The sequence below is a fragment of the Bufo bufo genome, chromosome 1, assembly GCF_905171765.1.
Source record: "Bufo bufo chromosome 1, aBufBuf1.1, whole genome shotgun sequence".
NCBI lineage: Eukaryota > Metazoa > Chordata > Amphibia > Anura > Bufonidae > Bufo > Bufo bufo.
In genome coordinates, this window is record NC_053389.1 from 603,771,375 (window position 1) to 603,790,149 (window position 18,775).

The following is an 18,775-nucleotide window of genomic DNA, read 5'->3' on the forward strand; positions in this document are numbered from 1 at the left end:
CCCAATGCACGGAACGGATGCACAATGTTCGTGTGCAAGAGCCCTCACTGATATGAATGAAAGACTGCAGCATGATTACACCAAAAAAAAAAAAAATCTCTAATGGAGCCTCTGATGTGAACAGGGTCTAATTAAACTCTTCCTCTATAAAAAGGCACTGGAGGAGATTTATAAAACTGGAGTAAAGTAGAACTGGCTTAGTTGCCCATAGCAACCAATCAGATTCCACCTTTCATTTTCCAAAAGAGCTGTGAAAAAAGAAAGGTGGAATCTGATTGGTTGCTATGGGCAGCTAAGCCAGTTGTACTTTGCACCAGTTTTGATGAATCCCCCCACTATGGGTTGTAGGGCACTTGTTGAACATGTATGTTCAGGTGCTGCAGACAATGGTACTCTCCATGGTTGGGCGAAAAGTGTATCATGAGACTAATGTGTGACATCACTTTGATAGGTAGAGGACAACTTCTGATGTTTAGAAAAACTTTTTGTTCCTTTCTGACGTTTTTTCTATCATTAAACTTTCTTCTGTTTTATAGCCTCTTTCAGCATTTAATGGCCATATGCTATTACTGCTTTTTTCATGACCTTTTTACAACATTTTTTTATCCCTTTTTTTTCATTTGTAAAATTTGACATACCGGTACATATTCCTATAGGAAAAACACCTGAAGACCCAGAGCTTGCACCATTTTGCTAAAAACACAATGCTAAAAAAGTTACAGATTAAAAAAGTGACGTAAAAAAAAGTTTCAAAATGGCTTCCACCATATTTTCTCTCTAATTAGCAATTTTTTTACATTTTCATTGCCATTTTTTAAAAAGTGGCAGAATAGCAGGTGGTGTGTGGGGTGGGGGGCAGACCCAACAGATTTAGTATAATTTGCACTAGAAACTGGTGCAAATTATATCCGAGTTCTATGGCAGCTCATAGCAGAGTAGATCTTATTTTCTGGCGCACTGACTGCTCGAATATACGCCAGATTTATTTAGAGGTGTGAGCCTCAGCGAAAACTGATGTAGGAAGTGCCAGTCTTAGGGCTCATTCACATGACTGTATGGACGTGTTGCGGACTGCAAACAGTGGGTCCACAATACACGGGCACGGGCTGTGTGAACTCCATGCTGCAGATGGGTCAACCATCTGCAAGTTATGGCAAAAGATATGACATGTCCTATCTTTTACGGTGCGGAGGCACGGATCGGAAGCCCACAGAAACACTCAGAAGCCCTTTTGGGTCTGTGCCCTGCAAAAGATAGTACATCTCCTATCTTTTGCCATATCTCGCTGATCGCTGAACCATTCAAGTCTATAGGTCCGGACTGCAGCATGGAGTTCACCCGATGTAACACGGGAACGACAGCCATATGTTTGTCTTAGTAAAACTGCCAACCATGTTCTTAAAGTTTTAAAGGTGATAGACCCCATAAGATTCCCTAGACAAACTGTTATATGAAGGTGAATAATATACGATGCACCTTCACATTATCTATATCTGGTAGCACCATACAGAAATTGCATTCATTAGATTGATTAGATATTGAACTCCATTCAGTAATGGATTATTTTTCAGACCTGTATATGACACCATTTTCCCATTCGTTTTTTCACCTTTAAGCTTTCAGAAGTTCCAATTTCTATGACTTTTCATCCTCTACCTGTATTGGACCTTCGGGTTCTGGTCTCATAGCTGAGAAGACAGTAGAATTTCTTTGAGAATGTGATGTGTACGGTGACAACACGGACTGACGTGACCTGCATTATCTGTTCATTGTCTACTCAATGTCGCCTCACGTAGGCACAAGCGCAACCTCTTGAGCAGCATACCCCTTCAGTCTTCCATTATCTCATTGAGACATACACCTACTGCCACACAGTCAACCGGCTTCCTGTAAGGAGTAGCCTCCTATTCTTATCATCGTATGAAGAAGCCTGTCAGCACAGTCCCCAATTACCAACATTGACTCGCTCTAATGTGGACTGCTCTCTCTGTTTATAGGCCGTCTCTTTCTGTCACACATTTTGCATTAATATTCCGCTCCCATCACACTCTCTCTGCAGTAATTCAAAATCTGTCAGGCAGCCGAGAGAGGAGAGAGAGGGAGCGAAAGTCAGAAGGAGGGAGGTAAGAGTGAGGGGAAGAGAGAAGGGACAAATAGTGTTTGAGAGGAATAAAAATAATAATGAAGATTGGTATCGGTGGTTATATTTATTAAACCTGGACATTGGAGGGAAATTGGAGTGAGAAAGGATGGAGGAATGATGAAGATCATAATGGAACCTAAGAAGAAGAAGATGTAAGAATGTTACAGGAGGTTGAGAAGAGAACAGGTTGTGCAAAGCAAGGGATGAGGAAAAAAGTATGCAAGGGAAACGAGAAATACACATCTCAAGTGGGAGGAAATGAGAAGTACCAATGTGCCTGGTCAAGAGGAATGTAGGTCCTATCTCCACTGAGCATCAAAAAAGAAAGATTAGGTAAGGAATAGAGTAGAGGAGGAGGAAGAAGCTGTGATAGGGTAATCAGGGAGGAATAGAAGTGAGAGAAGGGCCAAGGAGATAAGACTAGTGATAGACGATGAAGGGCTGTCTATTGATCAAGGTGAAGATTGGTGAGTGCGGGGCGGGGGTAAGCAGGTCTGGGGATTGTAGAATACTGGGGGGGGGGGAGAGAAGCATGAATGGACAACCCCCCTTCTCCTCCCTCTGTCCTCCCTCCTCACTCTCTCCCTCCTCTGCTGCTGACAGTTTAACTGAAACGGCAAAAGAACAGGGAGAACTGCAGACAGCCGTGCTTCCCCTCAGCTTCTTCATCCATTGCTTTGACAGTCCCTTCATCCCTTGATCTCCCCAGCCCCTTATGTTTATCTTCTTGTATTCTTGTCTTGCTTGTCTCCCCATATCTCCATTTATTTCCCGTCCATTTGTCATTATTGCTCCTCCTCTGCCCTTTCCGCTCTCCTTTGGATTGCTACTCCCCATCATTCTGACTCACTGTAGCTCTGTACATCCCTTCTGTATCCCTTTTTCACTGTAATCTTGTTTCTTCCCTCCATCTTATTCAACAGACACCCTCCTTACCTTATTACTTTCTTTCTTAAAATACCTGTTTTGGTTTTGCTTTAAATTGGGTGGCTGGGTGGAGAGGTGAGGTGATTTAAGGACAGGTAGAGAGCAAAGTAGCCCTCATCAAGGTGGGGGTATTACATTGGAGAGAAAGGCTTGGAAGGGAATTTAAGAGCACTATGAAATTGGGGGAGTGTCCGTGGCCTATTATGGTGGTCTTGGGGCCCAGGACAATTGTTGAGGGGTACCACTCACCCACAAAGTTGAGATGTTGAAAGTTTGGAGAAGTTGTGAGCTGCTGGCCACCCACATGGCATGCCCACATCCACTCAGAACCATCACCTATGTGTTTGTTTACAGCCCCGGGCCCCTGGACACGAGGAGCACCGGCCCTCGGGGGCCCAAAAGAAAACTGTACAGCGCGGTACCTGGGAGAACATTCATAGCAGTGAAGTCATACGAACCGCAAGGACCTGGAGAAATCCAACTCAACAGAGGGGAAAGAGTGAAGGGTGAGTGTGAGACTCAAACGTTTCATAGCTTAGTGAGCCCATGAAATACAGTAACCCTACAGACAGATGACAACCAGTGAAGTGACACACAATTATATGATCCAGTTATAGGATGAATTTCAAGTTTACTGCATGAAAATCATGAATCATGTATGCATACTTACTGTATAAAAAAGAAGAGAAATAATTGTACCCAAAAGCTAAGTGCCAGGGCTCTTGGATGGACTGCATGACTTCCATTATATGTTACAGAGAGGCAGACATGTCCATTATGTGTTACAGAAGCCTCCTCTCCTTTGAGGTGTGTGTGTCACAGGAGCCCCTTGCTGCTGAGGTGGGTGAATCATGAGGGCCAGGCCTCTGCTGTGTGTATGACAGAGCCTTGACCATGTCTCACTCTTAGGGCCCCTGCTCACGAACACAGTCCGTGGGGCAGCCGCAGCGGATCGCGGACCCATTCACTTTAATGGGTCCGCAATCCGGCCGTTCCGCAAAAAGATAGGGCGTGTTCTATCTTTTTGCGGAACGGAAGTATGGGACGAAACCCCACGGAAGCACTCCGTAGTGCTTTCGTAGGGTTCTGTGCTTCCGTTCCGCACCATTTCACATCTCCGGATTTGCGGACCCATTCAAGTGAATGGGTCCGCATCCGTGAAGCGGAATGCCCACGGAACGGCACCCGTGTATTGCGGATCCGCAAATGCGGTCCGCAATACGGCAACGGGAAGCACACGTGTGCAGGGGGCCTTAGAGGTGTGTATTTAGTGACATATGGCCTTCTGTGAGATGCGTTTCCTACAAGCCAACCTGCATTCCACCCACTGTGAGTGTGTGTATTAAAAATGATGACTTATAGAGAACTTATCGGGTTCCTGTTGCGCAAACCACAAACAGCATAAAAACCCGATAGTCCCTCATGACAGAGCGCTATGTTATGCCCTGAAACGCTGTATGGTTTCAGAGAACGCATGGCTTTAAGAAAAAAGTTGGAAATGGGGGGAAGTCTGAGAATTGAGAGATGAGCCAGCCATGTGGCTTCTCCCCGCTCTGCTTGGCTTTATTGACAGGTTTCTCCCTGTTTGTGTATAGAAAAACACCAGTTAATCAAGGTGGGCAGTGCGAGGAGAAGCCACACAGCCGTTTCTTTTACCTTTCCTATGTTTTCTCTGAAACACCACAACACTTCAGACGGGCATAGTGCGTTGCAAAACACGGATACCGGCTGTGTGTGTTCCGCAATTTGCGAACCGCACATGGCCGCAACCATAATAGAAAATGCTGCCATTGTAGACAAGAATAGGACAAGCTCTATCTTTTCTGCAAACCCATTGAAATGAATAAGTCCGCACCCGTTCCGCAAAATTGCGGACCAGAGGCGGACTCATTCATACGGCCGTCTGAATGAGCCCTAAAAGCTAGCTCCCTGTTATAAGAGACCCTGTCAGGATTTATTACTGCTTGTGGTTCTGGCATCATAAACCCAATAGCGGGTTCCCTTTAAAGCGGTCTTTTGGCATTATACCTATATGGGTGAAATAGAACTGCATATGATGGTAGAACTGTATAAAAGTCTGTGTGTATATTTGTTTAGTGTTTAAAGGCGCAATCACATGCGCCGAGCGGCAGCAGATTGTCTGGAAGGAAGCGTTCCTTCCCGACAGTTGGCTGCCCGTTCAGTAGGGTTGATCACCTCCATAGTATGAGGATGAGGGATCACTATTGCGATCACTCGTCCTCATACAGAATCATTATTTCTGGGCAGCAGATCGCTGTTTAGAGAGCACAATCTGCTGCCCAGAAATGATCATTTAGGTGCCTGCACAAACGACAGGATCACCCGATGCACGAGCGATTCGCTCATTTATCAGGTGATCGGCGGCACATAATTAAGCGGGCAGATTGTTGGGAACGAGCGTTCCCCATCTAAATCCACCTTAAAAGCATGTGCTTATCTATCTAGATCTGTGTGATCTTTTTTTTAATGAAATTTGAGTGCTTTGCGTTTTCTGAGTTCACTCCTTTTAGTGTAAATCTAAAAAAAATATGGAATGTTCACCATCGACTTTCATTTTGTTAATTTTTATGTGATGTTTCTATTCTTAATATACCTTTATAGAGGTCAGAGGTCCATTTTTCTGATACAGAGCAACAAATCCTCTGCAACCAACAGTAGACGCAGCTTAATTGAATACAACTATTCACTGAACTAAACCATAGCACAGGATGCAGTATGCTCCTGAGCTCCCCCTGGGGGTGGCTGCAAGCAAAAGTAATTTTTTAAGTCTATTTAAGGCATTGTGCAGGCAATATAATATATTGATGACCTATCCTCAGAATAGGTCATCACAATCTGATCGGCAGGTGTTCGACACCCGGCATCCAAGCCTATTAGCTGTTTGAAGAGGAGGTGGCACTCCAGGCGAGCGCTGCTTCCTCTTCATTACAGTGCTTGTCATCTTGGAAGTCTCAGCGGTGCAGTGTAATGACAAGTACTCACTCCATTCACTTGAATGGAGCAAGTGCTTGTAATTACAGTTCACCGCTGCTTCAAGGGAAGACGACGCGCAGCAGTGTAATGAAGAGGAAACAGTGTTTGGAGCCATGCCTCCTCTACAAACAGCCCATCGGTGGGGGTGCCGAGTATCAGACCCCCACCTATTAGAGGATAGGTCATCAATATATATTGCCTGCACAACCCCTTTAAGACGACCATAGTGTACGCCTGTCGTAATTTGTCCTGCTTTGGCATGAGAGATGCAGCAGTTATTAAGAAGTGCACGCCTCTTAAAATTTGTGGCACACGTTGGGCTACCCGTGATCCCAAACTGAAATCTTCTTCAGCCAGCGTAATTTTTGCCACTTTTCTGGCACACGTGTTGTTAAATGAGTCAGGCTGCAGAGGGCCTGCATGCGGCTCACCTCCCTTACCCATGCCCCTTGCTCCTTCCACGCCCTGCCAACTTTTTGGAAAAGTGGCGAGGCCATCAGAGAAAGCGAAAAAGTGGCAAATTGTGTTGCAGGCCAACATTAGCGTAAAAGCTTGATAAATCACCCCCTATGTGTGCAGCAAAAAAGCTCTGGCCACTATAAAGAAATATCAAGAGATAAATCACTACCGAATTTTTGACTTAAAGTGGAACTGTCATTCTTTTTTGTAATGTCTAGGGGCAGTGGTGTTAACCATTTTAGTCATATACTTTAATTACTGAAATCGTACATTTCTATTAGAAAAATAGCTGTAAAGTGGCCCATTTTGAGCCTTAGCAACGCCCCTCTGTCTTCTGCTTACATAAAGAGGTTGTCTCACTTCAACAAGTGGCATTTATCATGGAGAGAAAGTTAATACAAGGCTCTTACTAATGTATTGGGATTGTCCATATTGTCTCTTTTGCTGGTTGCAAGTAATTGTGTCATAACCATGGAAACAAGCAGTGTATAATGTGACGGAAAATAGAATCCAGCCAGCAAAGGAGACAATATGGATAATAACTATACATTAGTAAGTGGCTTGTAGTAACTTTCTCTAAATTATCTGACTTGCTGAAGTGGCACATCCCCATTAAGTTACCAGAAGACAGGGATTGTTAGGCTACTTTCACACTCGCGTTTGGTGCGGATCCGTCATGGATCTGCACAAACGCATCCGTTCAGATAATACAACCGCATGCATCCGTTCAGAACTGATCTGTTCGTATTATCTGTAACAAAGCCAAAACGAATCCGTCTTGAACACCATTGAAAGTCAATGGGGGACGTATCCGTTTTCTATTGCGCCAGATTGTGTCAGTGAAAACGGATCCGTCCCCATTGACTTACATTGTGTGCCAGGACGGATCAGTTTGGATCAGTTTCGTCAGAAGCAGCGTTTTGGTGTCCGCATCAAGAGCGGAATGGGGGCAGAACGGAGGCAAACTGATGAATTCTGAGCGGATCCTTTTCCATTCAGAATGCATTAGGGCAAAACTGATCCGTTTTGGACCGCTTGTGAGAGCCCTGAACGGATCTCAGAAACGGAAAGCCAAAACGCCAGTGTGAAAGTAGCCTAAGGCACAAAATGGTCCACTTTACAGCTATTTTCTAATAGAAATGTACTATTTCAGTAATTAAAGAACATTGCAAAAATTGTCATTATCACTGCCCCTACACATTACAAAAAAAAAGTTATTTTAAAAACGACATTATGATAAATAGTGGCGATTTACTGTAAAGTAGTTGCCAAGGCTTACATAGATAAAACACGGTCACTGTAAGTGAAAGACTGATGCTACTTTCTAATATACTTGTCACTATATTCAATTATAAAGCATTTTACCTGAGATCAGACAACCCCTTAAAGGTTCACTAAAGGGGCTACAGTAAAGAGGTTGACCGTTTTAGGAAAAGATGAAGAAATGCACTGTGAATATGATTTTAATAAACGTACAAGCGCCTCTTTTCCCGTGGTTCTGCTTCCTTTTTGTTGGTTGAGAAGCCACGCCCCCTTGTTATCACTGTGGTATCTTCTGACCACGTGCCACTCCAGTCCATAGGGTGACCACAGTTAGGGGAGCATGTGACACTGCATCCTCCATTGAAACACACTCCACCTGAGACACAACGGGACAGATATACGATTGTACTTGCACCTGGAATCTGTCGCCCAGTGCGCCAGTTTTTCTGGCACATGCCCCTTGTATGGCATATATTAATGTGCTGTACCTAAAAGTGTTACAAAGTGCGCCAAGCTAGACATGTCTTTTTGGAGGTCATTTTTTTTGTCTAAACATAAATTGTGCCTTGTATTGTCCTAGTCTGAGCCATGTTGTGTCACATCTGGTTGTCTACAGTGGTTTAAAAATGGTGTGAAATTTTGTTAGTAAAAAGATCTGTTCCAAATTGTGTCAAGAATAGTCATCCCTGTAGCGCGCTCGGGCGCCTTTAACAACTTAAACACCTTTTATGCATCATTCACAATTTACGTCACATTAAGCAAACAAAGAACACACTATTCATACATATAATATCATAGATATTACTCCTGTGATGACATTCAGTAGTTTGTGAGTACGGACATGCCAAAGCATGCACCAGCGCTGCGAGAGAGATGAGTCTGATGCTGCACACTGTCCCCACCTGTGGATGATGCACGGCATTCACTTGAATGGGTCCGCAAATCCGGAGATGCGGAATGGGGCGGAACTGAAGCATGGAACGGAACCCTACGGAAGCACTACGTAGTGCTTTCGTGGGGTTTCGTCCCGTACTTCTGTTCCGCAAAAAGATAGAACATGTCCTATCTTTTTGCGGAACGGCCGGATCGCGGACCCATTAAAGTGAATGGCTACGCGATCCACGGCGGCTGGCCCACGGACGGTGTTCGTGCATTGTGGCCCACAATTTGCGGGCCGCAGCACGACCATGGGGCGCACACGTTCGTGTGCAGGAGGCCTTAGACTGGCCCACCAGAGGATCCTCTGGTGGGCCTAGGCTCTCATACTATAGTGGGCCCCAAAAATCCAAGAGAAAAAAAAACATTTGTCTGATTTGGAGCCAATAGCTTGCTAATAGGGTCTACTTCTGTGATATAAAACCTTTTAAACTTTATTGATGCCGTAATGTGGGTCTTGAGAATAATTTTCATTTGGTGGGCCCCAGAAATCCCAGTCCCATACTGCATGTTACTCACTCTTAGGCCTCTTTCACACGGGCGAGATTTCCGCATGGGTGCAAGTTGGGAGGTGAACGCATTGCACCCGCACTGAATCCGGACCATTTTAATTCACGCACGGTTGCTAGGAGACGATCAGGATGGGGACACGATCATTATTATTTTCCCTTATAACATGGTTATAAGGGAAAATAATAGTATTCTGAATACAAAATGCATAGTACAATAGGGCTGGAGGGGTTAAAAAAATTTATAAAAAATTTAACTCACCTTAATCCACTTGTTCGCGCAGCCGGCATCTCTTCTGTCTTCTTCTTTGAGGAATAGAACCTTTGATGACGTCACTGCGCTCATCACATGGTCCGTCACATGATCCATCACTATGGTAAAAGACGTCATCAAAGGTCCTATTCTTCAAAGAAGAAGACAGAAGAGATGCCGGCTGCGCGAACAAGTGGATTAAAGGGATTCTGTCACCTCCCCTAACCCAAAATCGGATTTTAAAGCAGTCATGCTGCACAGCTTACCTTAAATCGGCTGTGCTCTTCTATCTTGTAATCCGTCCAGTAGTTTATGAGAAAAACGACTTTTATGATTATGTAAATTAGCCCTGAAGGTGCCCAGAGGGGCGTTTTATTCCCCTTAGTGTGCCCAGTAACGCCCCTCTTACAGTGCCCAAAACGCCTTCCTTCCGACTGCCTAACCGCCCACAGCCTCTCATCCCTCTCCTCCCCCTTCTCACGGCCGAACGAACTCTCGCGCAGGCGCAGTACCCACTGAGGGCTGACCCAGTGCGATCTGCAGGAGACTGAGGGCAGGAGCTTCATCCTCGTCACTGGGCATGCGCTGAGCCCACTGACGTCCGATGCTCGCTCGGCGCATGCCCAGTGACAAGGATGAAGCTCCTGCCCTCAGTCTCCTGCATATCGCACTGGCGCAGCCCTCAGTGGGTACTGCGCCTGCGCGAGAGTTCGTTCGGCCGTGAGGGAGGGGGAGGAGAGGGATGAGAGGCTGTGGGCGGTTAGGCAGTCGGAAGGAAGGCGTTCTGGGCACTGTAAGAGGGGCATTACTGGGCACACTAAGGGGAATAAAACGCCCCTCTGGGCACCTTCAGGGCTAATTTACATAATCATAAAAGTCGTTTTTCTCATAAACTACTGGACGGATTACAAGATAGAAGAGCACAGCCGATTCAAGGTAAGCTGTGCAGCATGACTGCTTTAAAATCCGATTTTGGGTTAGGGGAGGTGACAGAATCCCATTGAGGTGAGTAAAAATTATTATTTTTTTTTAACCCCTCCAGCCCTATTGTACTATGCATTCTGTATTCAGAATGCTATTATTTTCCCTTATAACAATGTTATAAGGGGAAATAATACAATCTACGCAACCTTGAACCCAAACCTGAACTTCAGTGAAGAAGTTCGGGTCTGGGTACCACAGTCAGTTTTTTATCACGCGCGTGCAAAACGCATTGCACCCGTGCGATAAAAACTGAACAACGGAACGCAATCGCAGTCAAAACTGACTGCAATTGGGTACCTACTCGCGTGGGTTTGCCGCAACGCATCCGGACTTTATCCGGACACGCTCGTGTGAAAGAGGCCTTAAAATCTCTGTTTCTGACTTTTATTACACTATTGTATATATTTTATATTTTTGATTATACACTGTACAATGTTGCTGTATATGTAACTTTACGTATGTGGTGACTCTCTAAGCTGATATTAAAGCATAATAGTAAGAAAATCTTCATAGTTTACTGTATAGGCTGTATGTTTGATTTGTTTTATGAAGTTGCACTTGTGTAAATGTGAAGCCTACTTTGTATTTGACTTTATGTTGGTATTTTATATCATTATTATTATTATCGTTATGTACTTGTGTGGTTTGATAATTCTCTGAATGACTGTAGTACTGTGAGAGTGTTGGATGTTCTTGTGTCTTCATCTCACGCTTTGTCTCACTGGCTGTTTTATTCTCCATGCTCCATTGCAGATGCTCACGTTCATAACGTAGGTAACTATCACACCCTTTCACCAGTGGATGATGCCCTTCACCCCCTTTGATTGTGTATTGCCCCTATACCTTTCCTTGTCCCTGCTTTGTGTTCTGAATGTCCCTTTAAAGAGATAATAAGGGTGAACTTTGATTCTGAAGGCTAACTATATATGCATATAGCAATCATAAAGGGGATATAAGCGTTCATCAGTCCTACAAAAACAGCTTCATGCTTTGATATAGCGGCTAAAAACCCATAAAAACCTAATATTTCTCACAGACTCAACAAGAGCAGGTCACTATTCTCACAAAATCATGTGGCAAACTACAGTAGTGCAAAATCTGAATGTATTAACACTTACCAAGGTTCTGCCATGAATTTTGTTGCAATAGGCCAAATGCACTTATAGCAAGATGACCGTTTGCTGAACCGCAAGTTCTAAAGAAAACGCAGATTGTAAATTTTTTGGTCTGTTTGGTGACACTAAAGCTAAAGGAAGACTTCAGTCAAATGTTTTTACTCACATATTAACTGTCTATATGTGAATATTCTATGTCATTTAAAAAAGGTGGGGTTTGCTGGATATAATCTTTTGAAATCAGTCCATGGATTCCATTTCCTGCCCTGACTCGGACTTTTAGCACGGATACAGCCTCTATTAACTTTTTCAGTCGGACCATCACTGTGGCCATAGGGGGCCCCCCTGTAGTAACTCAATAAGAGCATCAGTCTTTACACTAATCAATGCAATGCTTTTCTGTGGCATCTTTATCTAGGTCTATTAAGAGCTTGTCATACTGTTGTTCCAATCCTACGGATCTACTATTATACTAGCAGATAACATCTTTCCCTCACAGCAGCAGTAAACTGACAATGGGTAACTACAGGTGAAACTCGAAAAATTAGAATATCGTGCAAAAGTCCATTTATTTCTGTAATGCAAATGAAAAGGGATTGCATTAATGCAGCTGAGAATTAGAATTTTGTGAAAAGGTTCAATATTCTAGGCTCAAAGTGTCACACTCTAGTCAGCTAATTAATCCATACCCCCTGAGCAAAGGGTACCTCAAAATGTAGACTTTGGGGTTTCATAAGCGGTAAGCCATAATCATCCAAATTCTAACAAATAAAGGCTTGAAATATCTCGCTTTGCATGTAATGAGTATCACATATGTTAGTTTCACCTTTTAAGTTGCATTACTGAAATAAATGAACTTTGCACAATATTCTAATTTTTCGAGTTTCACCTGTATATAGGAGTTTCATCTCTCTGTACTTACTGCCAAGAATAATATTTTATATCTAATTTTCAATGGCATAGTACTGCCAAAATGAAAAACTGTAAATATTTGTATTTAAAAAAAATGTTGTCTATTAATATTGAGTTCCAAAAAAAATTCTTTCTGGTGGAAGTGTCCCTTTAAAGGGGTTATCCAAACTATAAAGCATGCCCCCCCCCAATGCCCGGGCCACTCATATAGATTATACTTACCCCGCTCCCGGTGTCGCTCCTGATCCCCACACGGCCCGCTGCTGCATCACCCCGTTGCGCAGATCAGAACATTCGGTGACAAGGGGAGCAGCCAATAGCAGGCCATGATGGGGATGAGCCCATTGTGGCCTGCTATTGGCTGCTTCCACTGTTGCCTGATGTTTTGATCTGCGCAACTGGGAGATGCAGCGACAGCCATGTGGGGGATCAGGAGCGACCCGGGGGGCTGGGTAAGTATAATCTATACGAGGGCCTGGGCATTGGGAAGCATGTTTTATAGTCTGGATAACCCATTTAATTAATTGAGAACCTAGGATTACCAAATAATAGGAGCACATGGGGCTGAGCTGTAATACTAGACTCACTTGTCATCCAGCAGAATAGACTTAGTGGCCATTTTAAAGGGTGCAGAGCACAATAACAAACTTCTGACATATGATAGCAACATGTGAGAAGTTTTGATCGGTAGGGTCTGGGTGACGAGACCCCCACGATTGCTAAAATGAAGGGGCAGAAGCGCTCAACTGATAACAGTGCCTTTTTGTTTCTGCTCTATGAGTCTGTACACCATCCATTCAGAGAGACGAGCAGAGCCGAAGTCTAACTAAGGGGCACACCATTCAGCTGAGATTTTTTGCCCCTTCGTTTTAGAGCTTATAGGGGTCTCAGCACCTGGATGCCTACCAATCTAATCTTCTGGCATGTCACTAAGACATGTCAAAAGTTTGATAAAATGATAACCACACTTTAAAGGGTTTGTGCAGTATTTTACCATATTGATGCCCTATCCTCAGCTATTTGAAGGGGTCGCAATACTCCAAAACTAGGTATGGATTCAAATCACTGAAAGGGCATAAGAAATTTAATTAAAATTTGAATCTGTATATTCCTCACCTGGTTTTGGCTTACATATACTGATGCATAATTTTAACCAATATACTACAATGTGATATGATGCTGTTCTGCTGGAAGTAGTACTTAGAACATGGACTTACTAAAGCACATGAGCAGCAACAATACTGGGGATTGCAGGGTATAGCTTTTAAATGATGCTCATTTGGTATTCAGGAGTGTGACTAAAGGGTGTTCTTCACAACATCACAGCACAGCTACCGGTCTGAAGTTTTGGCACAAGGGTCTATGAATTTATGTCGTTTATCAAGTTGTTATTCCAGGTTTTCAATTGCTCAGTCTTTGTGAGATTATTTCCATTGTAGCCCCAGTCGACGGGTGTGGAACCCTATTTGGCCGTCTGGGGCTGTAGCCCTTTCCACCTTAGAACTTAGCGTGCTGGGCATCTGAGATGTCAGTGGTGTAACATAGGTTTATTCCAGTTACTGTCATCTCCTGTCAGCTTGAACTGTCTGGGCATTTTCCTTCGTATTCATTAACAATTAGTTTTTTTCCCACAAAACGGGAGAACTTGTATTTATCTGTGTAACATTATGTGTGTAAACTCCAGAGACTGTTGTGTATGCAAATGACTGAATACTGAGGTGATCTGCTGTGCCCTGATACATGAACTATAACTCAGCCGTGTGATATCATATGGTGTTGTATATGAGGACATCACATTATTGATATGCATATAATACTTGTGCAGGTATGTCTTGGTTAAATAGTATGGTATGTCATATCACTGCTCCCAATGATGTATAGTATGTAAATGTATAGGGGCGACTTGTAATTTCATTTTATACACCACATGACTACATCACATCACCACCTATAGATTCATCACTTCATCCCCTACCCTATACCTACATCACATCACCACTTATAGCTCCATCACATCTCAACCTATAGCTACATTACATCAGCACCTGTATCTACATCATACCACCACTTACAGCTTCATCGCATCTCCACCTATAGATCTATCACATCACCACGTATATCTGAATCACATCGCCACCTATAGCTATATCACATCACCACCTATAAATCAGTCACATAACTACCTATTGCTACATCACATCACTACCTATATCTACATCACACCACCACTTACAGCTTCATCGCATCTCCACCTATAGCTCTATCACATCACCACCTATATCTACATCACATCGCAACCCATAGCTACTGTATATCACATCAACACCTATATTTACATCACATCACCACCTATATCTACATCACATTGCCACCTATAGACACATCACATAACCACCTATAACTACATTATATCGCCACCTATATCTACATCACACTACCACTTACAGCTTTATCGCATCTCCACCTATAGCTCCATCACATCACCATCTATATCTACATCACATCGCCACCTATAGCTATATCACATCCACACCTAGATTTACATCACATTGCCACCTATAGCTATATCACATCACCACCTATAGATCATCACATAACCACCTATATCTACATCACATCACCATCTATAGATCCATCACATAACCACCTATATCTACATCACATCACCATCCATAGATCCATCACATAACCACCTATATCTACATCACATCACCATCCATAGATCCATCACATAACCACCTATATCTACATCACATCACCATCTATAGATCCATCTCATAACCACCTATATCTACATCACATCACCAGCTATAGATCCATCACATAACCACCTATATCTACATCACATCACTAGCTATAGATCCATCACATAACCACCTATATCTACATCACATCACCAGCTATAGCTTCATCATATCGGCACCTATATTTACATCACACCACCACCTATAGCTCCATCACAACACCACCTGTAGCTCCATTAGATTACCACCTATAGCTCCATCACATCACCACTTATAGCTCCCTTACATCTCAACCTATAGCTCCATGAGATCACCACCTGAAGCTCTATTAGATTACCACCCATGGCTCCATCACATCACCACCTGTAGCTCCATTAGATTACCACCTATACCTCCATCACATCACCACCTATAGCTCCATCAGATCAACTCCTATAGCTCCATCACATCACCACCTATTGAGGGTAGATCCTGCAAGTTGATCCAGAGCCAGTCATAACTCAACACTTAGCTCCCCTGCTGCTTCCTGCACTGTGCTCAGGTCCTCCCACCAGTGTTTGTTTTCCTGGCTACAGGCAGCGATGACATTCTGCACCCACCATATCACCACTGCAGCCAGGCACTGTCCTCAGTAGTCATGTGTTGTATACTGCTGAGGCCAGTGACTGGTGTGTACAGAACTAGAGATGTGTGAAGCGACTTCAGATGCTACATCCGAAGTCGCTTCGCAGAAAAATTTGTTATATGCTGTACGGTGATCCTTTTCAGTACAGCATTAGAATATACTGCCTCCGATGAGGCGAAGTTCATTGAATAACTTCGCTAATTGATTATTTCAGTAAAATACCTTGGAACTGAACTCGGCTTCGGTTCCAGGGTACCACTCGGAACAGAAGCCGAGTTCGGTTCCAGGTTTTGAAGTGTTTTTTCACTGTAATAATCAATTACCGAAGTTATTCAACGAAGTCTCGTGCGACTTCGTGAATAACTTACTTCGGCTCATCGGAGCCCATACATTCTAATACTATACGGAGATGAATCTCCGTACAGTATTATAACGAATTTGTTTGCGAAGCGGCTTCGGATGTAGCATTTGAAGCTTAATTCGCTCACTCCATATATTGAGAGCTGTAGTAGCTAACCCTGTTCCTGCTTGTAACATAGAAGGAACATTGTGGGCAGTAGTTGCGCTGCAGTCAACGAAAACCATTTTTTTTACCTGACTACCTGCTGTTTTGTTGGTGGAGCTGGATGACAAGCATACCACAGGATATGAAATTGTATCAAACGAATTAGCAAAAATGAACGAAAAAACCTCCTTAGGGAATTTATGAATAACACGCTACAAATTATACACAGGTCATGCCTCCATATGGGTGCCAATAATGGGTGTGAAAGCTAAAGCTTATAACATGCTGGAGGTCTCCTGGGTAATCAGAAGAGTGATGGGAGTTGTATATTTTAGAGCTTATTTCGTACACTGAACTGCTTGGTTTCCAGATCTCTGAGGACCTGCCTAGCAGGTGGTTTTGAGAGAGATAAAAATGCCTTGCTGTTCCCATAACAGAACAGCGTGTTGTCTTGATTAGTTAATCTGTTTGGGAAAGTAGTGTAAAGTTAAAAGTAAATTTTGAGAGCCACGTTCAAAAACTGGAAATAGTATTCGAAAGAGTGTTAGTTAGACCTCTTTCAAACACCTCCTTTTACATGGACAGATCATTGGGTCAATTATCAGGAATGAGCATTTGTAGAAACGCTTGTTCCTAATAATTGCCCTGCATAAGGTTGCGCTACCACACATTCAGGTTTTCGGTGCAGTTTTTGAAGCCAAAATGAGGTTTGGATCATAAAAGGAGAGAAAGTATAGGACAAAAAATATCTTACCTGTTTATTTGAATCTGTTCCTGGTTTTGGCTTCAAAAACGTCAAAAAGCCTGAACGCGTGGCAGCACCCTAAAGCTGCCGGCACTCACCAGACAAACAAATGCTTGTTCTTCTTGTCATCGTATGTTTCTGACGGCACCTAAAATCGTTGTTTCTGTTCAGCACATTATCCTTGGTGAACAGGGATCTGCTGTCCAGAAATAATAATTCTGTATATGGAAGAGCCAGGGCAGACTACAGGCTACAGACCCTACAAGGAAACTTCCCGGTGGGCCAATGCCCAGAGGGTCGCCTGTGCCCCCACACACAGCCTCCTGCCAGGTAAGAAATGATCTGATGCTCCTGAGATTATTAACACTAGGAGTATCAAGAACCTATGTACCTGGCCAGCAGGTGCTCTCCAGACTCCTGAATTCAACTGTATTGCCATCCTGACGCAACTGGTCTCTTTAAGTAGGATTCAGTAGGATTCTCTATAAAACCTGTAAAATTTCCATGAAAAATCCCTTCCTTCCATTTTTTTTCCTTCCTTCCTTCGTTTCGGTCTTCCTGTAACGGGGTTCCGAAGGTGCACTCGGTCCCCCATTGCCCGCAGAACTGTTGCTTAGCTTTGGGAATGAGGATCTGTGTTTGACCTCATTACCAGGGCGGCTTTACTGCTGGGTGGCTCCCTGCTCCTAAGTCTGCCTTGAGTGCCGAGCTGATCACTCGGTGCTCAACTGGTTGGTCTGTCGGTCATGTGACGCTGACCATGTCACATGACCCTCACTCCCCACTATAAATACAGGCAGCCTGCTAGCCACAGGTTGCCTGTTAATTTCTAGGTTCCTGGCTATTTGTTGGACTACTGAATACTCACCTGATTCCGTTCCCTGACGATCCTTTGCCTGCTCCTCCTGTACTGCGCCTCCGTCCTGGTATTGTGACCTCGGCTCCCACCTGACTACTCTCTTAGGACTCCTCTTGTACTTCTCTACTTTCCTGGTATTTGACCCCGGCTTCTCTTGACCATTCTTTGCTTAACCCTTTGTACTGCGTAGCTCTCTTGGTTCTTACCCGGTCCGTTCATGTTCCGTATTTTGTCTTGTCTGTCTTCCCTGCACGTATCCTAAGTTAGGGACTGTCGTCCAGTTGTCCCCTCTCATCAGGACTCGTGAGGCAAGTAGGCAGGGCCAGGGGTGAGGTTGGAGCGCAGTGGTCACTATCCTTCCCCCTGTGTATGTGGACGTGACCGTTACAGATTAACAGGCCCAATAACCACTGTATCATGAATCCTCTTACTACCCTGACTGACCATGTCTCTAACTTGACACAGATGGTGCAGGAGCTAGGAGAGAAACTCCGTTCTTGTGAGTTAGGGCAAGGTTCTTCCACTCCTCTGTCCTCCAGTCCACATTTTGAACCCCAGATCAAGCTCCCAGAACCCTTTTCTGGAGACCGGAAGAGGTTTCTCTCCTTTAAGGAGAATTGCAAACTCTACTTCCGTTTGCGCCCCGTGTCCTCCGGTCCCGAGAGCCAACGCGTGGGGATTATCATTTCTCTACTACAGGGTGATCCCCAGGACTGGGCATTTTCGTTACCTCCTGGGGCCAGTTGTCTAACTTCTGTGGAGGTTTTTTTTCAGGCCCTGGGTACCCTCTATGACGAACCAG

The 18,775-nt window shown here is 44.0% G+C and overlaps 1 protein-coding gene across 10 annotated transcripts in view; it reads left to right on the plus strand.

Annotated features, from left to right (window-relative positions):
* SHANK3 (SH3 and multiple ankyrin repeat domains 3) overlaps positions 1 to 18,775 on the plus strand; it is a 448,201-nt gene that overhangs the window by 333,099 nt on the left and 96,327 nt on the right. For all 10 annotated transcript variants that reach the window (XM_040413566.1, XM_040413565.1, XM_040413567.1 and 7 more), the window contains one exon: positions 3,425 to 3,576. In XM_040413566.1, coding sequence (XP_040269500.1) covers positions 3,425 to 3,576 — 152 coding nt within the window. The remainder of the gene's footprint in view (positions 1 to 3,424; positions 3,577 to 18,775) is intronic.